The sequence below is a fragment of the Corythoichthys intestinalis genome, chromosome 6 (assembly GCF_030265065.1).
Source record: "Corythoichthys intestinalis isolate RoL2023-P3 chromosome 6, ASM3026506v1, whole genome shotgun sequence".
Classification (NCBI taxonomy): Eukaryota; Metazoa; Chordata; class Actinopteri; order Syngnathiformes; family Syngnathidae; genus Corythoichthys; species Corythoichthys intestinalis.
The window spans coordinates 28,855,890-28,875,606 of record NC_080400.1 but is presented as its reverse complement, the minus strand read 5'-3'; the positions used below and the strand labels follow the sequence as shown (position 1 = coordinate 28,875,606).

The window sequence follows — 19,717 nt, the reverse complement described above, 5'->3', positions numbered from 1 at the left end:
TAAAAATGTTTCATCATTTAAAGATAGATTCAAGTCAAGATTTTGCCGATTTGGTTTTTTTTTTAAGATAAAAAAGTAATTAGGTTCGCTACAAGAGCCTTCTCGAGAAGTCTACTGCTTTAAGATGGTGCCTGTTTACTAGTCAGGAAAGTCTGTCATTTCGCATCTAGTTCTTGGTATATGATCTAACATGGCCGTCGGCTGTCATTTCACATCTAGTTCTAGATAAGTTATGTCTACCATAGCCCTATGTTGCCGTATGTTTGTAGCAACTAGCAACTGGGCGCTGTTTGTAGCAGCTGACGGCTGCAGTCAGGTATTATTGTTTTTTTTTTTATCTAGCGGCATGAGTTGAACATGATATTTACTCTCGGTCCGTTCCTCATTGCGTCCCGAAGACCGCACTGACTGTGTTTTAATTCCGCTTTACCTGGTATAATTCAATAATCGGAATTTGGATGTTTGTGAATCGTCGAATCTTCCACGGCCGAATCGCGAATAATCTAAGAATCGGAAATTTCGCACGCCTCTAATATTTGGTGTAGCCAAAAGCTTTAATTTTTCAGAGCGAGAGGTTAATATGCCTGTGTGGCTAGCCCTTATCTTTTAAGACCGCCCGGAAGGAGGTCTTAAAGTGCCTCTGACATGAAAAAGCATGTTTATTTCATAATACACGCAGTATTTTATGCTCCTGAATGAAATTGACCACTTGGATGTGTGAAGAAGCGATCGATATATTTTATTCAATTTTTTTAATCCCGCGCTACGAAAATGACATACTTTCGGCTTCGGTCTTGCATTGAGGAAGAGGGCGCTGTGACGTGTACGGCAGAAGGTGTCGTCTTCACTATACAGCCGTACTGTTGTATGAGAAGGACTAAGGATTCAGCTGATTTTGCGGATTTATTTTTCGAACCACGCCAGCCAAACGGCTGCAGAAACATCTTGCTGTAGGAGGGAGAGGCGTGTAAGCAATGTTCCCTCAAATTTTTCATGTGTCTGAGCAGACACACAACCTCTCTGAGCACACTGTGGACCACTGTGAGCAACTTCAGATGTGTAAACACTACAAACTTTCTTTAAATAAAGGACTACTTACATTTTATCATGAATGTGAATGTAAAAAGCTCTCCTCATACACATATTGTCATATTAGCTGCATAACAACTGCAGCCGCCCTCCTATGAGTCTCTTGCTGTTTACGACTTCGCCGTGTAGTAAAGCATTATTTTGCCATATTCGTGTTAACCATTTGGCAGCTACACGCTCCTCCGACGTTGGCCGGTTTGTCCGAATGGTAAAACCGATGAGCCCATTCTCCCGCTGACCTAATCCACCTGTTGGGGACGCTAGAGCCCTATAACGGCAGATTAAAAGACTAATTTCTCGTCATCTGCACTTTGCTAAATTGTTGTATATAGTCAAATCGTCTCAAAATATGATTCTAATTCACATAATAATGCTATTTAAGACTTTTTTTTTTTCCTGTCGTACGCACTTTAAGTTCTCACTCACACGTTTTTGGTGAAGACACAAACTAAAATTGCCACTACTCGGTTATTCGTGGACTACTCAAAATTGAATTTGGTTGGTATATTCTAGGAATGTATGTGCATCGACCCTCAGAGTCCGATTTCCTATTCTTTGTCTCAGGATTGATTTATTAGATTAAGTAATTGTGGATTTACTGTTGGCTGTAGTTAGACAGGAGTGGGCATACAGTATGTGCTCTTCAGTTGTGTTTTTCGTGTCTCTGGGCTGATGAGACGTTTAACAAGCGAGCTGGGCGGTCATAGTTTGCACATTCTATTATTTATTTTTAACATCTTTTTGATAGAGTTAATTTTCTGTATGTAATTGAAACATGAGTCATTCTAGCACTCAGACCATTTCTACGTCGTAATGATCCTTTTCCACTAATCCAGGGACCTTTTACTTGGTCTGCATGTACTTGACATGAATAAATAGCTCTGGAACATTTATGCAATTGAAAAAGGAACAAATTACTCAGGATTGATTTTAGGCTTTTCTGTGGTGCGATGTCGACAATTTAGAAAAAAAAAAACATTTCCTTTTGGAAATATTGTTTTATTGGTTCTACAGTAACTTGACAATACTACAGTCACAGCTCTGTCATGGTATCACAAAAATCAATAACCAGAATTAAAATAAGAATTAATTCTTTAGCTCTTCACGCATTTGAAGCTTTTGTAAATCGCTAACTTGGTCTGGCTTGTCTTCATACACGACAATGTCTTAATTCAATTCTAAATTGTGAGGTTACCAAATAATCTGGCCTACTTTAGAGTTATTTGCATTTTCTGATTGCAAGCAGCATCTCCTAACCTCTGCAGGAGCCTGTGCGAGTGTGCATGTGCATATGGTCAATTAGGCTGCCCTGTGGAACACCCACACTAAGGTATGTGTCAGCCTAACAAATGCAGTCATGCATGGCGTCAGGTGGGTTGGCGTGGTAATTCACTATTCTGAAGCCAAGATGGACTGGGCTCAATAATGTGACAACAATGATGTACGGCACTGCACTATCGTCCCTACATGAGATTGTGCTGCCAACAGAGAAAAAGAATGGGCATCATGTTACATTTAAATGTCACTTACTAGGACTTATAGACTGCAGAGGTGGCGGAAAGTACAGGGTGCCAATGACAAGTGAGATAATTCCCTACATGATCCGTATAATCATGGAACACATCGGGGTAAATATTTTAAAGGACAAAGCCAATTCTTGGCCAGCTTTATCTAGGTTTCATGTAACATCGCAGTGCAATGACAACCCTATAGGTTCACTAACTCAACAATATTTTACTAGCACTTTGAGAATAACCGCAACCACAACAAAGTGCTGAACTTAGATGCGTACAAGTCAAAACTCTGTGCACAAACAACACATTGTTTATTTTATTGTAAAACGTTAAACACGGTGCTTGGGGGATATGGTAAGCTTTATGGGAAAATTTTCATTTTCATTTTACTTATCCATCATTACAAAGTGGATTATAACATTTTACACATTTTCCCTTGGCCTACCCATCATAGGCTTTAAGCAGGTTGTCCTACCAATCATAGGATTCAAGCAGGTTGTCCTATGAAGTCAAAACATGACAAAAAATAAATAAATGCTTAAAAATGAAACATCAGGTTGTAAACAATGCAAATTAGCTTGAAACATAAAAAACATCTACAGAAAACAAAGCAGCAAAGGATAATTTCAATATACGAAGCGCCGGAGGCCAAGGGGATATCCACCCCATCAGCAAAGGTCACCAAGCCCCACCGAAGGCCCAATGGGCCCCAAGAGGCCCCGCTGCCGGCCCCGCCGCCGACCCCGCCGACAAGAGGGCAGCAGCAGCCGCCGTGGTCCGGAGAGGCGGACAGGGCCGGAGACAGACCAAGGGGACGGATGCGCAACCCCCCCAACCCGCCCCCGGGCCAGGAGTGGTGTGCAGCATGACACCAGGGAGTTTTTGAACATATATTTAGAGACCATTTTAAGTAAACGTTTATTTGTGATGATTTTTTACTCACCCTGTCCTATGTCAACGCTTTGGCTGCCCAATTCATTGAAAAAAGCAGAGACAACACCTTGCATTAATGATCTTCATGTGAAAGACAGTTGCTCAAAGGATTTAAATATGCAAATTCTAAATTTTTTAGACTTCTGCTCATTGAGAAAATAATGTTTAAACACAAAAAATGACGCTGTTTAGAAAGGCAGACGTCTTGTGATGTCTATTATACATAGCACATACATCTGATAAATTCCAGCAAAGGTGCATTTGATCATGAGTATCAATGGCGTCATGAAAAAGGGCAGGAAATCTGGGATCCAAGCATTTGATTAACCAAAAAAATGCTTCCCTCATGTCGGGCTGCCACTTGGCATACTGGCTTGATGTTTTTCTTGGAAAAATTCTGTTTGTTTTTCAATTCATTAAACAAGATTCTTTCCGCTAGGATGGCCATGATAAAAGGTGTTGTCTTTACCTTTAACTGAGTGGAATTAAAATGGATTGAGCTTGCATCACCATCAATGGCAACCAATGTGAACGGGTTATCATATCACAGAGAAATGGAAATAGTGATGTCATGCAGCACCCTGGTGGGAACACGGTTTGTTTTGACACTGGCCTCATTTTGATTTAAGCTAATGAAGCCCTACAAGATGAGATGAGGTGACCCTCAATGATGATGTGATGTGATTCCACCGGGTGGGAAAACACGAGGTCCCCGCTACAGCCTAGCAGCTCAGATGAGGACATTGTAACAGCACCATCCAAAAAAGAATGGTGTCACTATGAGGAAAATGTGTTAATGATACATTCAGGACTGCAGGCTAGTGTCACCTTGTCAGCGTCCTTACCCCACTTCAGCTATCAGTCATGTGGCACATACTGAAATATAATCGAAGGTCTGAATGGGTATTAAACATCTCAAACATGTCCACAGTCCGAATAAAGTTAATCAGCTAGACCAGGCCGATGGCAAAAGATGTGTTTTTTGGCTTATTAGATACGGATGTCAGTATTTTTTATTTGGAAAGTTGCTGTCAAGCAGGATTGGCCTCTGGTCTGTGAAAAAGGAGTCCATCATGTAAACTGAGGGTGGCCTTCCATCACGAGAGCAGGGGGTGTGCCAAAAGAATGCAGCTTATGTTCATTCTCAGTGCTACTTTTAGTATCACTAAAGGAATTTACAGTATTTAAAGTTAACTTTTTGTTAAAATACTTCAAACTACGACATTGAGTATTCAGTTGAATTAATGGTTAAATCCCCAAAAGTTATCCAATTTCTGACAAACAAATAGACTTAAAAAAAATCCAACATATTACGAGGATACACCGTGACAATATTGATCGCAAAACTCATGATTATAATGTTGGCCATCATCGTCCATTCTTAGATCATTTCTATTTTTTCTACTCTTTTATGTGTTTACCAATGTTCCTACACAGCGCATTCAATGGGAAAAAAGTTATTTACTCAGACATTTAAAATTTCAAAACTGCAATTGCAATAACGTGTTACTGTAAACCCACAATATTTTTGCTCAAGGTTATCATACCGTCATCCACCGCTGGTGCTTCACTAAATTTGAATGTTCAACAAGAGAGCAAAGCAAAAATGATGCAGTGCTCACTTGACTCACAAGTTTGAGGAGCCTTCGGGGCTTCTCTGAGAAGCGCCTGAATTATACACAGTATGAGCTACTTTGGAGAAAGAGGGGAAATTAATCATATTTAATGCGTGCAAACGTTTGCATTCGCTTGGTGAGACAATATCACTTTGGTCGGCTAAATACCACTTTTAAAACAGCCACGATTAACTCTTAAGTTAAAACCTCATCAGATAATATCAGTGCATCCATTGTCTGCCTGTGTGCCCTTCATAATAAATAAGTCATTATGTGAGCATGTCTCCTTCTTTCTTTCAGGTAAATCTCTGCTTTTATGTCATTCCCCAGCTCACCAGGGACGATAAAGCAACATGGTTCGACGTCGTTGAAATTCATTTTTTGGAGCGTTCAAGCGTGCCAAGACAACATTATGCCCTCTTAAGATGTAGAAGTGCTTCTCTGCTGTGTGCTTAAAAGCAGGACCCCCTGCTTCAAAACACAGGCGGCACAATCGCAGTGGAATTCAGCGCAATAAAAAATATAAAAAAAAACATATTTTATGACTTGTCAGCACGCCTGTTCCTTCATTTGACTTTCCAAAGAGTGGAAGTGAGTGTACCTTTAAGATTCCATATAAATATAGGAATCAGCCAAGCAGTGGCAATTGCATACCATACATTCAATTATAAGCCCCACTCATTCACTACCAGCCCCTCAGAGTTCAAATGTATTGTACATCCATCACAGTCAATAGCAGCCAACAAATTAAAAGAGTAAATCCACTTTTTTTTTTTTTTTTTTACCTTTATCTGTATTATTACTTGAAAATATAATTTTTCAAAACATGCTTAGGGAACAAGTTTCTCAAGAGATGTTTTCCGAAGAGTAGATCAAAATTGGGGTCACCAAAAGAGGTGGGAATCTTTGGGCACCTGACGATTCGATTACAATTAAGATTCAGAGGCTCTGATTCGATTAGAAATCGATTGTTTATGTTATCCAACCCCGCATTTAATGTTTTGTACATTAGTTCCAAAATTGTTCAAAAATCCTCACAGGCGAGACCAAACTACTGTAATATTTCTGTATCAATTTAACAGTTAAAAACAGTAAATAAAAATACTATACTCAAGTCCCCATTCTGAATCAGCAGCTTTAAAGTACATTCAGTTATTTCAATGATGTGAGTCAACTGTTAAAGTTGTTGAAATTGCTCTCGTTATTCCATATTTTCCCTTCCGTCTACTTTCGACATGTCAAAGTTTTGAAACTGTTTCCTCATTTAAAGATAGATTCAAGTCAGTATTTTGCCGATTTAGGAGTATTTTAGATAAAAAGGTAATTAGGTGCACTACAGCAGAGCCTTCTAGAGAAAACTACTGCTTTAAGATGGCGGCTGTTTACTAACGCGGCAACTACTAAACGGCAAGTCTGTCATTTCACATCTTGTTCTCTTTACATGTTCGAACGCCGCTGTCGTGTGTCATTTCGCATTTAGTTCTACATATATGTGATATCTAACGTAGCCGTATGTAGCCGTATGTTTGTAGCAATTAGCAACTGGGCGTTGTTTTAAGCAGCTGTCGGCAGCAGTCAGGTATTATTGTTTTTTTATCTAGCGGCATGAGCAGAAAATGATATTTACTCTTGGTCCATTCCTCATTGTGTCCTGAATACCGCGCTGACTATGTTTTAGTTCTGCTTTACATGGTATAAATCAATAATCCAAATCTGGATGTTTGTGAATCGTTCTCGCATCTTCCACGGCCGAATCTTGAATAATCTAAGAATCGGAAATTTCGCACGCCTCTAGTCACCAACAGTCAGAGGGGTGAGAAAACAAATATAGAAATGACCGATCCTTTCAAAAGCCCGAAGAATAGAGAAATTGTTGAAAGTTTTGGGGGGTTGTGATATACAGTATTGCGATATTATATTACAATATTAAACTAGAAGAATTTTCACCAGATAACTTGAATAGCTTTGTTCGGGATAGGCCTGAACGATATTAGAAAAACTTAACATTGCGATATGTATTGCAAAGGCTCCACACTTACTTTTTGCATTGGTTGCACTGGTTGAACCTAACTTTTTTCTTAAGGTAGCGTAGTTCAGAATTTTCAACATTAGGCTTAATCTTCAAGTTAGCAGGGGTTTAATTAGTTGTTGGAGTTGATTTCAACAAATTCTGTGCAGTTTGTAAGTTGCTTGATAGCTTCAGGGCTCCGAAGTGGCTAAGCTCGCGCGAGTCAATAGGACCAACTTAGCATGCCAGTAAAACACAGTACAGATCTACAAACAGATCCAACAAAGTCAAATAAATTCAAAATGCAGATTATTGTTCCAAAACACCCATGCGGCCAAAACAATGTCATTAAAAAAGTGCCGTAATTCATTTCATTCAGGACCATTTTTTTTAGATGCGTAATACGACCACAATAGAGAGGACTGCTTCGGCCACTCGTGCTTACGATGCATTCAAGGAAGGTAGGAAGCTGGACTTATCCCGCTCAGATGGTACCAGTTGCGACCTCAAGGCGTTCCAAGCAAATATAAACAGCAAAGATGGCTGATCACGAAAAGTTGTTTTTTACTTTGGCTAGAGCAGGGCGGTAAACCGAAAATTTACCGTTACCGAAATTCTTCACGATGACCGACGTAATTTTGACCATGTCGGTAAATTCGGTAATTTAATAAAAGAAGAAAATATAGTCTTTTCATCCCGCTTTGACTCTGTGTTGTTCGGCTATGTTCATTCCCCTTTAAGAAAGCAGACAGTGTGCTTACGTTTGGAGTCACATGGTTGTCAGGAAGCCAATCAAACAGAAGCCCGGTAGGCTAACGCTAGCAGCTAACGCTAGCGGCTAACGCTACAAGTAAACGGGATGAAGTCGGGCGTAAGTTAGCTTCGCCAAACTTTCACCCGACATTAAGTAAACTTTTGACGGGTTCCAGATAGGGATGGAAAAACCGAGGCTTTCTGAAACAATGAACCACTTTTAAGACAATTGCCCTAAATTGAATCACTGTTTGACACACTGCAAGAGCCCCATCTACTGGATAAACAGTGCACGTTTCTTTTTAAAAGTAAAGTTGACAAATTGCCTCAGCATTACATATCTTCAATAGAATTAAGTGGATGTCGTCTATTTCAACCAGGAGATCGTGTCGTTATTAAGTGTGATTTACACAATTAAAGTTGACCTCTTTAAGCCTGTGTCATTGCTTTTGTCTGTGAAGATGTGTTCAAAGCAGTATTTGTAATACACGACAGTGCTAGTCTTGTAAGTGGCTCGTCCTAGATGACGGGGAGTAACTATGTATTGTTTATTTTTTGTAAAAATTACAGTACAGTAAGCACAGTGCTTGGGAACAGGAATATTATTTATTGCATACTGTAAGGATTTCCGAAATCATAAGATGTAAATAATTGAGCCGAATGAAAGAAAGGAAAGGTTTGTGAAACATTTTATTTTTTAATTAAGTATAATTTCTGGGGGGCGGGTGGATGTGTCGTATTTGTATCTATTCTAAATATCTAAACGTATGCCACTATCTAGTGTATAACAATGCGGAATGAATTTAATGAAATTCAAGTGATGATATTTTTCAAGTCATACAAGCTGTTATAAATGTTCACACAAGAATTCTTATTGTTTACAAGATTTTTTTTTAATACTTAATATTTAGACTGCATGTGCAATTGTTAAATTGAAAGCTGGTAAATAAATTTAATGAGAAACTTAATTTGTATTCCATGCATTGATTCAAATTTTCAAATTATATAACAGTTTGCTTGGGCGAATTTATCGTCATTTATCGTTATCGAGGTAAATCTGCTCAATTTATCGTGATACGTACTTAAGGCCATATCGCCCAGCCCTAACTTTGGCCATAAAAAGACATTTTGACCTCCAGCAAACCTGCCTTCTCGTAAATGATCTAGTGGAAGTGTTCCAATGATATTTTTCCCAGATCGGAGGTTGGAAACTCTAAATTCCCACCTTCCTCGAATGCAACATCAGTCTACTGAGTTAACTGACGGCCGGCAACATGGTGAAATGTGCATTTACAGGCTGTGGAAACAGACAGAAGAAATGGGCAAAGGAAAGTTTCCACAAATTGCTTATGAAGAACCACGAACAATATAAATTGGTTACTTACTGCTGGCTACGACATAAAAAGTCAGCAATGAAAAAAAACAATGTGATATGACTCCGCCCTGCTCCTCTGCAGAGCTTCTGGATTACACATGTTGCTATTCATACTGCAAATATTGACATGCAATGGTAAGTTTTAATAACTTTATTCTGAAAACATAGCAATTACTATTGATTGCATGGGTCAACGATCATTTTAATGTGTGCATAACATATGTTGTTTTTGTTGGCATGCTGAGTCGGCCTCATTAACTCACGCTAGCTTAGCAACTCTGGAGCCCTGAAACCAACAAATAACTAACAAACTACATGGAATTTGTTGAAATCCATTTCTCCGATTAATTAAATCCTTGCTAACTCGAAGATTAAGATTAAAATTCAGAAAATTCCCTTTAAGAAGAAGTACAAAATGTAGGTGCACCCATTTTTTTCATTGCATTAACTTTAACGTCATACTTTTAATCACTCTCCATAAAATTCATATGATTCCTTCTTTGGTCACACTGCTTAGCAGGAGGGATGGCGAGAGGCTGTGGCGCTGTACGAGCATGAAGTAGAAAAACATGAATATATTTTTTTAATTAAAAATCCGATTCTGAACCTCTGAAAAATGGCGCGATCGGCTCGATTTCCGATCACGTGATCAGATCGGCGACATCCCTAATTCATATAATGCCGTTTCATCCAGGATTGCTATATATAAAAGGGATCCAGGATCAGCACACTTGCTGCTTTTATGAAGTAAAACAAAAGTAAACATGTGAAAACAAATTTTTAAAAAACTTTAATTGCACGTCCTGCGATGTGACTATTGCGCATGCGCATGTTGCCATGGCGAAGTCTGGTTAGCATGTCCGCCTCAAAGTTCTGAGATCAAGCCTTCAATCCCAGGCTCTGGCCTTCTTGTGTGGAGTTTGAATTTTCTCCCTGTACCGGTGTGGGTTTTCTCCAGGTACGCCGGTTTCCTCCCACATTCCAAAAACATGCATGGTAGGGTGATTTGGCACTGCCTCGGTATAAGTGTGTGCATGAATGGTTGTTTATCTACTTCTTCCTTATGATTGGCTGGCAACCAATTCAGGGTGTAAACCACCTACTGCCGACAGTTAACTGGCATAGCTCTAGCACCCTCACAGCATAGAAGATGAATGATTGAATAAATTTGTAGAATATTTTTGTTCTTGTTGTATTCCTTAATTTTAGTAAACTGATATTGAAATTGACTGTTTTTATTATAACATCGCTAAACATGTATTTTTTTTCATTAAATTATACATTGTTAAATGTTATTTATATTCTGATTGTATTAAAGGTCCTGCTCATTAGTTATTTATTAATCGTGTTAATCTGTTTCATTAAATTGTAAATGTTGCTACATTTTATTTATAGTACTAAAAAATTAAATTAAATTGTAAAATACTGTTTTTGTTTTTGTTTTTTTACATGAAGATGAACCAACCTATAACCGTCAGTCCGGCACCCAAAATATTGGACAAGAAAACTGTATTTGTTCATATTTAAGCCGCAGGTGTCCAAATAGTATTTTAGGTTTTATACACAAAAAAGCGTGCAGCTCATTAGCCTGTAAAAATGCATAAATTACCCACATTGGAATATAAGCCGCAGGGTTCAAAGCAGCGGAAAACAGTAGCGGCTCATTGTCCGAAAATTACATTAATTGTATTTTTGTGTGTGTGTAACATTTTGCTTCTACTTATGTAAATATGTAGCAATTCATTGTGAAAGAAGGTAATTATATTTTATTCATGTAAATGTCTAAAATTAAACTGCATATAATATGTGTACTATATATATCTTTGAATATCTGGAGGTTTATTTAAATTTTCAGAATGTCCACCACTGTAAACATGTACTATTGTACATAATAAAAGAATACATTTTTTTATGTTCCATCCACATATGCAAATATGTACTTGATTATGTTTTGTATTATATTTTATTTTATGTAACGTTGTAAAATCATTGCAAATAATAATAATAATTTTTAAAAAAATAAAAAATAAAAAAAAGAAAGAATTTCCCCTTAGGGCCCATTAAGTATGATTTTATAGCGTGCAATTACATACAATAAAAACAATCATTTGACCTTGCTCAGCCTCAATATCTATGCAGGCTTAACGAGAAGCTCTCACTTGTAATTGCATTTCTTACCTTGAACAATCCACCAGAAGATCACCAAGGCTCGAAGTCTTGAGTGCATTTCCATGGCGCCACATCCAGCAAGCAGGACCCTCTTCAAACTTGTCTACGCACTCACACACCTCCGACTCGCTTGTTCAGGTAACTCCAGAGGAAGCCACAACAGAAGCGACGTGTGTAGAAATGCCAAAGAAAGCTTTCTCTCATGATGCTATCGAGCCTCCACTCCACGGCGTACATGGCACGCATCCCACCGCCGCCTAACGTCACTTTACCGGCGACGACAAGCTCCGCAGACGCGTCCGGGCGCAGCCACGTTCTTGTAGCTCCTCGCTTCCCCTTCAACTCGTCCCTCTTCTTGACGATAGTTCTACTACAAGTGCAGCCAGCAGTAGATCCCAGTGCGACCGCAAGTGTGCGTGTGCGTGGCGGTGTAGGCTCCCATCCAAATGGATTGATTGACTCTCTGGCGCCCCCTGCAGCATACTCAAGCTACTGCAGCTCATCAACAGTAAACGTTCAACTTTTGACCTCTGAAAACCTCAAAGCAATTATGTTTCCCGGCGTTGCGTTCAAACTCAAAGCTACCCAATTAAGCAAAGGTTCTAAAAATAACCAGTCAAGAATGCATAACCTTCTTTAGAATACACCTTTATTTGCTTTATTCAAACTGAGGCCTCCATACTAAGCAGATTCTTCCTTTTATCGCCACTACCTGTTAAGGTTTACTGTCAAATCAAGCCTTTTAGGGACAGTAGTCACTACAGTGGACAGCTATTCACAAGCTGACACTTGAGCCCTTTAAATTTTAAAATTTTAGGTGTACAAGTGACTATTTCTGGTTACCTAAATATTGGCAATTACAATTATTATATTTAATTAGTTATCATTATTCTATTTTGATAATATTTTCATGATTATAAATAGTTATATATATATAATAGTGCTGCAACGATTAATCGATTAACTCGAGTATTCGATTGGAAAAAAAGATTCAAATTAAATTTTGCTGCTTCGAGTATTCGTTTTATTTAAGTGGCATTTTAATGGTTTATTTTGAAAGTAATTGCTGTTAGTTTTATTGATTTGGTTGGATACATTGCCTTCTAGTCTGCCTCATTTCACATGGCTGAATCCAGGTGCTCCCTGTTAAGACCAACATAAGCTGCATTTTTGTTTGAGATTTTTTTTTAATGCATTCATTATTTAGTGTATAAGTATTTTTAGCCTATTTTTTGTGGGAGTAAGAGTCTGAATCATTTGTTAAGAGCATTGTAAAAAAAAAAATTTAAAAAGTTAGCATTATATAGCATTTAAACTAGCGGACTTTAGCTATATAAGTTAGCCAATTGTTCTTTTGTTGTACATAGATCCTCATTTATTTATTTTTTTCATACCGTTTAAGGCTCAGCTCAGGTAATTTAATTTTTCATGTTCCTATTTTTGTGGGAATATGAGTCTAAACCAGGGGTGGGCAAACTATTCCACAAAGGGCCACAGTGGGTGCGGGTTTTTGTTCATACCCATCATGAGGACAGTCTTTCACCAATCTGGTTTCTTACAAGTGCAATCAGTGGATTGCAGTCAGGTGCGTCTTGTTTACACTGAAACCTCATTGGTTAAACTGTCTGTGCTGAATCAGTTGGAACAAAGACCAGGACCCACTGCGGCCCTCGAGGACCGGTTTGCCCACCCCTGGTCTAAACCATTTGTTAAGAGCATTGTAAAAAAAAGTTAGCATTTTATAGCCTTTAAACTAGCGGACTTTAGCTATGTAAGTTTAGCCAATTGTTCTTTTGTTGTACATACGTAGATCCTCATTTATTTATTTATTTTTTATACCGTTTAAGGCTCAGCTCAGGTAATTTAATTTTTCATGTTCCATATCCGATTCTTCGATTATTCGAACTAATGGTTCATCGATTAATCGACTACTGAAACATTCGATAGCTGCAGCCCTAAAATATAATGTTAATAAATTCTAAATTAATTAAATTGAAATAAACAAGACATAAATACACACTGATTATAGTCACAAGTAACACTCTAAAGTTGAAATTTTCCCCCTATAATATTTAACTCATTGCATTCCGTTTATAACAATAGACGTCCAATTCATTTAAACTGAGAGGACTTGCTGTTAATGCTCGCCTTTCGGTGCCGTTGACGGCGATAGACATCCACTTCATTTTGATTGGGAGGGCCCGAATGAACACGTTCATTCGCCCCTCCCTGTCAAATCTATTATACTTCCAGAGCCGTCAATGACAGCTGGCAGCCATATGCGGAGATTAAGGGGAGGCCGGGCGGTCGTAGCCCCCCCGGTGGCTGAAAATGTCATTGCATGTAATTGACTTTTCTGTACAGTGGTATCTCGACATACGATCGCTTCGACACACGATCTTTTCGACATCCGACGTAAAATTTGACTCGCCATTTGTTTCTACATCCGACGATATGCTCGAAATACGACGAGATGACAGCAACCCCAGACAAATGCACAGCGGATATTCTTGTGAAAGTAATCAACACAGGTTTCAAAAAGGTTGGTACAGGTGGTGGAACAAGGTAAAAGGTGACGCTTACCGTTGAAATGATGATCAAATTATAGAAAAATATGAGCGTGGGGTGCGCATCCGTGAATTGGCTCAACAATACATCTCCACGGTCCTCCTCCAACTTCCGTTCGTCAGTCTTTACAAGTCAAAGTGACATTTATTATTGTGATGACATTCGCCAAAGAAATCGCCAGCTTCGTCAGGTTTTTATCATTTATTTCAGAACATATCCAACACAAAACGCCTACTGTCTGCCGCAGTTGACTGTGTTCTTAAGAAGACATTGAAAGTGAAAGTAAACTCTCAACCTTACCGCTCCCTCTCTCTGTCACGTCAGCCGCGCAGTGCATTCAGGTACAGCAAAAAACGTCTGCCACATTAGAAACCGATTCGTTACATTATTACAGGAATTATTATCATTATTAAATTATTATTCTGATTTTTATTTATAATGTATTTTTTTTGCCATGTGTAACTGCCATTCGTAATAGTACCAGCAGTATTTATTAAGGATCTAGTGGAGGTTTTTGGCCTGGTGAACGAATTAATGGAATTATAATGTATTCCTATGGAAAAATCCTGCTCGAAATACAACCATTTCAATTTACAAACAAGGTCCTGGAAAGAATTAACTTCGTATGTAGGGATACCACAGTACATGAATTTAAAATTAAGTAAAGTGTTGTCTATAAAAGTTGTAAAGCAAAAAAAGAAAACAACAACAACAAACAAATGAAATGAACAAAAGAATATTTTTATAACGTGTCAAAATTATATTTCAAACATATCATGTGACTAGTACCTTAGAGACGACCATTTGGTTTGCTTAGCCAAAACCACCTTAGGACAGAAAATGCAAGATGGATTTTCATAATTTTTTCAAACCAGTGCTCTCAAAAGCGATAACAACTACTGAGTGAGAACCAAGGATTGTGGACCATGAAACACCAGAGAGCATCACCAAAATGGTTAGCGGAGTTTGTTTGCCCCACTAAAGACGTTAATTGTACAACAGTGCCACCACCAGGTGTACCATATTCAATGAACGACAATATTGGCCAAACATACGTAGCTGTCCTAAGCAGCCTGATTTAGAATTCCCTTAAAAAATGATGGGGAAAAAAACACTCATTTTTAACATATTATTACAAATATTCCTGGCAAGAATATTTAGTAAAAAAGGATGCGGCGTCTACTTCACCACTAAGTAAGACAGAAAAACACGCACGTTCACACACGCACACACAGTTGGGATACCTGCATGTACGAGCATTGGCTAAGCTACTTTCTGAGCCTATATCTTGTAAGTTAATTTTATCCCCGACACTGCGTTTCTGGGCAGGGGCGGACTGGTAATCTGTGGGTTCTGGAGGATCACGGAACGGCCGGTGCCCTGGACGGCCGGCGGCCGCCATTCATTATACATCACTGTTTTTATCCCCACTAGCCTCTAATTATCTACAGTTCGCATCCAATCCGACAGGTGGCAGCAATGCACCTGGCTGTTCATCGCCAGTCTGACAGAAGAACGAAGAACGCACAAAGTAGCCTTCATTGGTTCTTTGTAGAAGCAAACTAGCGACGAGCGTTAGCGCACAATATGGATGGTGGTGGCAAAAAAAGAAAAGAGAAGGGTGGCGCGGAGAAGGTTAGGGAGAAAAAAAATAAAGAAACTGGAGAGTGAAGCATTAAAATGTCATAAGTTGACAAATATTTTATATATATGCAGCAGTCTGGCTGCAACGGCCACGTCGGGTAACAGCAGCCCAGACCCCGGCGATGGTGAGAGGGGGAGCGGGAGCCGCTCTGACTTGCAGCCGGTGCAGGGAGAGAGAAAAGAAGAGGGAGGGGGTAATGATAAGCTGGTGGAAGTTCCCCAGACAAGCGCAGGGCAGGTAAAAAGGGATGAAGAGGGTCACTTGCTCGGTGTACTGGCAATTATTATCCACTAGGTAGCTACATTTTAAATGAAATAAATGACAATCAAAGGGCTAGTGCCAGCTAGTCCGTTTGCAATCGTGTCAAGTTACAGTATGCTAGTCCTACTATCACTCTCCTAAGGAAAAATATTTTAGCTGTAAAACAACGTATGCACACGCAGCAGCAATATTAATTCAGAAGAAATATAACAAAATATTAATACAATGAATGGTTTTACTTTAAAGTTTAGTTAAATTGATATGATATATTTTTTTAATCATGTATATACCGTTTTGTTTTCTGGTTAATACTTTCCAATGAAGGTTATATATCCAGGATTTGTCTTGAAATGTTTATTGTATTTTCATTTAAATTTATTATTTGTATGGCAAGATTAATTATGGCAGGGGTCTCCAAACCGGTCCTCAAGGGCCACTGTGGGCCCTGGTTATTGTTTCAACCGATCCAGTACCGACAGTTTAACCAATGAAGTTTCTGCTAAGACAAGCAGCACCTGACTGCAATCGACTGATTACACTTGTAAGACACCAGATTGGTGCATAGGTGTTGTCTTGTTTTGTTGGAATGAAATCCTGCGCCCGCTGCGGCCCTACGTGGAATAGTTTGGAGACCACTGAATTATGGCATAAACAATGAAATCATTTTATAGACAGAGATATATAGAGATATATTATAATCAATTGGATAAATAAAACTTGCTTTGAAAAATAAATTATTTCATTTGTTTTTTCAGGTTGATCATAGAGCTAGTACAGAAAATGAACCCAACTCCAGTTCAGCCTTGCAGTACTTTGAGCGCCCCAAGTCAGACAGTCACAGTCTAGACACATTTTCTTCATTTTCTCTCATCAAAGTGCACGAAATTGATGCATTTTACAATAAAATGTAAAAAAAAAAAAAAGTCTTCTTGGGGGGCATGCCCCCGGACCCCCTAGGGGGTCTGTATTTCCCTTCGTATAGCGATTCTTGTGGGCTAGGCCGAGTCAAAGTCCAGGGCTGCTTTTTAGTCCCAGTCTGCCCCTGTTTCTGGGTCATCAACATGTTTTGCCCCCGCTGCCTCAAAAGTCAAACTCCGCCTATAGTTTGGTCTCAACATGGGTAGGGACGATATAACAGCATAATCTGCATGTACACTTTTTGCTGGAGAATGGGACATTAATAAGACCAAACAGAACGGGGGTCAGGGCTAAATTTCTCACGAATATAAACCTAATTAATTGATAATCTAAACGATCAATGCAAAATATATTCATTGTATTGTATGTATTGACTTAGACTAACTTTCACGTGTATTGTTCAGGTGATACAGTACACCGTTCGAGTCAAACCTTTGTTTTTAAACAATTACTAAAGAAACATTTTGAAAACTCCCAGAATAAATGTCTGGATTTTATTAGAAAATGTAAATATTTAAACATAGTTTAAATTATATTAACATACACAACAAATACAAACATGTTAATAATCTCTGAAGTATCCAGGAATGAAAAAAATTAAACATTTGTCTTAAGAGCACTCGACATTGTCTGTCTAAATAAAGATATTAAATATAACTGAAAAAACAAAAGCAAATAAAAATGGATACTTCCTTCAGGTAAAACACTACTGTTTTTTTGTGCAGCACAACCAAATTGAATAAAAAATGAAAACTTTTTTCCTTGATAATGATTATCGATAATCATTATCTGAAAAAAATGTCTACATAGGCTGCAAACAAAAATATTTTTTATAGTGATGTCCCCGATCTGATCACGTGATCTGAAATCGGGCCAATCGGGCCATTTTTCAGAGGATTGGAATCAAGTGAAAAGGATCCGGTTTTTAATGTTTAACTTTTTTTTTTTAAGGCCTAAAAAGTAACAAAAGAATCCAGAAATACTACGGCATTGCCAAAAGAAACAAAATATATGTTTTATACTCAGCAATTTTTAAATAAATAATGTGGAAAATAAATACAGTAAATACACGTCATAATGCAATAAATGCACGTCATCAGCCAATCAAATGTGCGTTTGAGGTGAAAAAATGGACTGACATGCTCAGCAAGTGAAAAGGGGTAAATGTCTGAACATGATTGACTTGATTGATTCACTTGCAAAATGTAGATTCAATTCTACCCTTACAACATATGGGAAGACAATCTAAATTACTGTACCTATACAACTGAAGTCATTAAATAATGCAAATAAGGTTGCTTACAAGTTGGTGGGGACAATTTCAGCATCCTAATAAGCTGGTAGTGTGATATTTGAAATATATTTCCGGAAAAACTTTATAAAAACAGAAAAATATTCTTTATCCTCTGGAAACAAAATTAAATATTACTGCAGTTCTCCCAGTCAAAACGGATTGGATACTTGTCATAATCAATGGGCGTCAGTGAGATAAATTCCATTAATCCTTATTCCAACAAACAATACCAAACCTCTTGCCATGACTAACAAATAGCTTTTGCATCATGGTCTTATGTATATAGGCAATGAATATATAAAAACAAATGACACATGTGGTAAACACAGACAAGGCTGAAAAAGCAGTTTCTGCTCTTGCACTCCTCTTTAAAGTATACTGCTGTATTTTAAGCCAAAAGAACTGTTGTGTTTGACAGAACAATATGTCTATATACTGCCATAGCAGTTTCATAGCGCATTAAGCCCCCGAACTATTGCTAATTTGTCCGTTTTACCCTGGAGACCCCCGTTTACAGACATCGTCCAACCGCTTTTGTTTCAACCTAGCCATAAAAGGAAGGTAAGTAATTATATTTATTATTTGAAATATCTATCATTTTTAGCTTGGAATCATTAATTGATGTCTAATATTTAGTTTAAGAAAAAAAAAATTCACTCGCATATTTTTAACTTTTAAACAAGTTACAGCACAATGAAAAATATAGTGTCTGTAAATAGGTCACGGATGTCTACCTCATAACTGTCGCTTAACTGTATTTTTTTGGTACTGTCGAATTTTCTTTAATATTTTAGATGATAAACAATCAATTCAAACAAAGAAAAATTGAGAAAAAAACGTTTAAAAAGGCAAATATTTGATTTAAAAAAAAATTATATATATATATATATATATATATATATATATATATATATATATATATATATATATATATACTTTTTTTTTTTTTAAATGCCCTCCTGTTCAAAATTTTTCTTCCCCCAGAAAATTGAGATTTTATGCTTTCCAAGGATGTATCACACGTGCATATTGGACACTTTTGAAATTTGGCCAAATTGGGGGTGTCAGAGCGGAACTTCAAGTCACCTGAGTGTTTTCAGCCATATCTATATCTATACAGTATATGGCAGAAAATGCAGACAAGGCTGAAAAAGCAGTTTTCTGCTCTTGCACCCCTCTTTAAAATAAACTGATGTATTTTAACCCAAAACAACTGTTGTGTTTGATAGAACAATATGTCTATATACTGCCATAGCAGTTTCATAGCGCATTAAGCCCCCGAACTATTTCTAATTTGTCCGTTTTATCTTTATCATTTTTAGCTTGGTATCATTAATTGATGTGTAAAATTTAGTTTAAGAAAAAAAATATTAAAAATTATTCACTCACTTTTCAACAAATTACGTCATAATGAAAAAAAGTAGTGTCTGTAAATAGGTCACGGATGTCTACTTCATAACTATCGTATTTATTGTATTTTTTTGTTACTGTCGCATTTCCCCCAATATGTTAGATGATAAATAATCAATCCAAACAAAGAAAAAAAAAAAGTTTAAAGGGGTAAATATTTGAAA

The 19,717-nt window shown here is 37.8% G+C and overlaps 1 protein-coding gene across 2 annotated transcripts in view; it reads right to left on the bottom strand.

Moving 5' to 3' along the window:
- Positions 1-11,885, bottom strand: part of esamb (endothelial cell adhesion molecule b) — a 120,218-nt gene extending 108,333 nt beyond the window's left edge. The window contains exon 1 of one of the 2 annotated variants that reach the window (XM_057838473.1): positions 11,467-11,885. In XM_057838473.1, the coding sequence (XP_057694456.1) occupies positions 11,467-11,521 (55 nt within the window). In that variant the 5' untranslated portion in view covers positions 11,522-11,885. The remainder of the gene's footprint in view (positions 1-11,466) is intronic. The other variant, XM_057838474.1, reaches the window with a different exon arrangement.
- Positions 11,886-19,717: the final 7,832 nt, after the last annotated feature.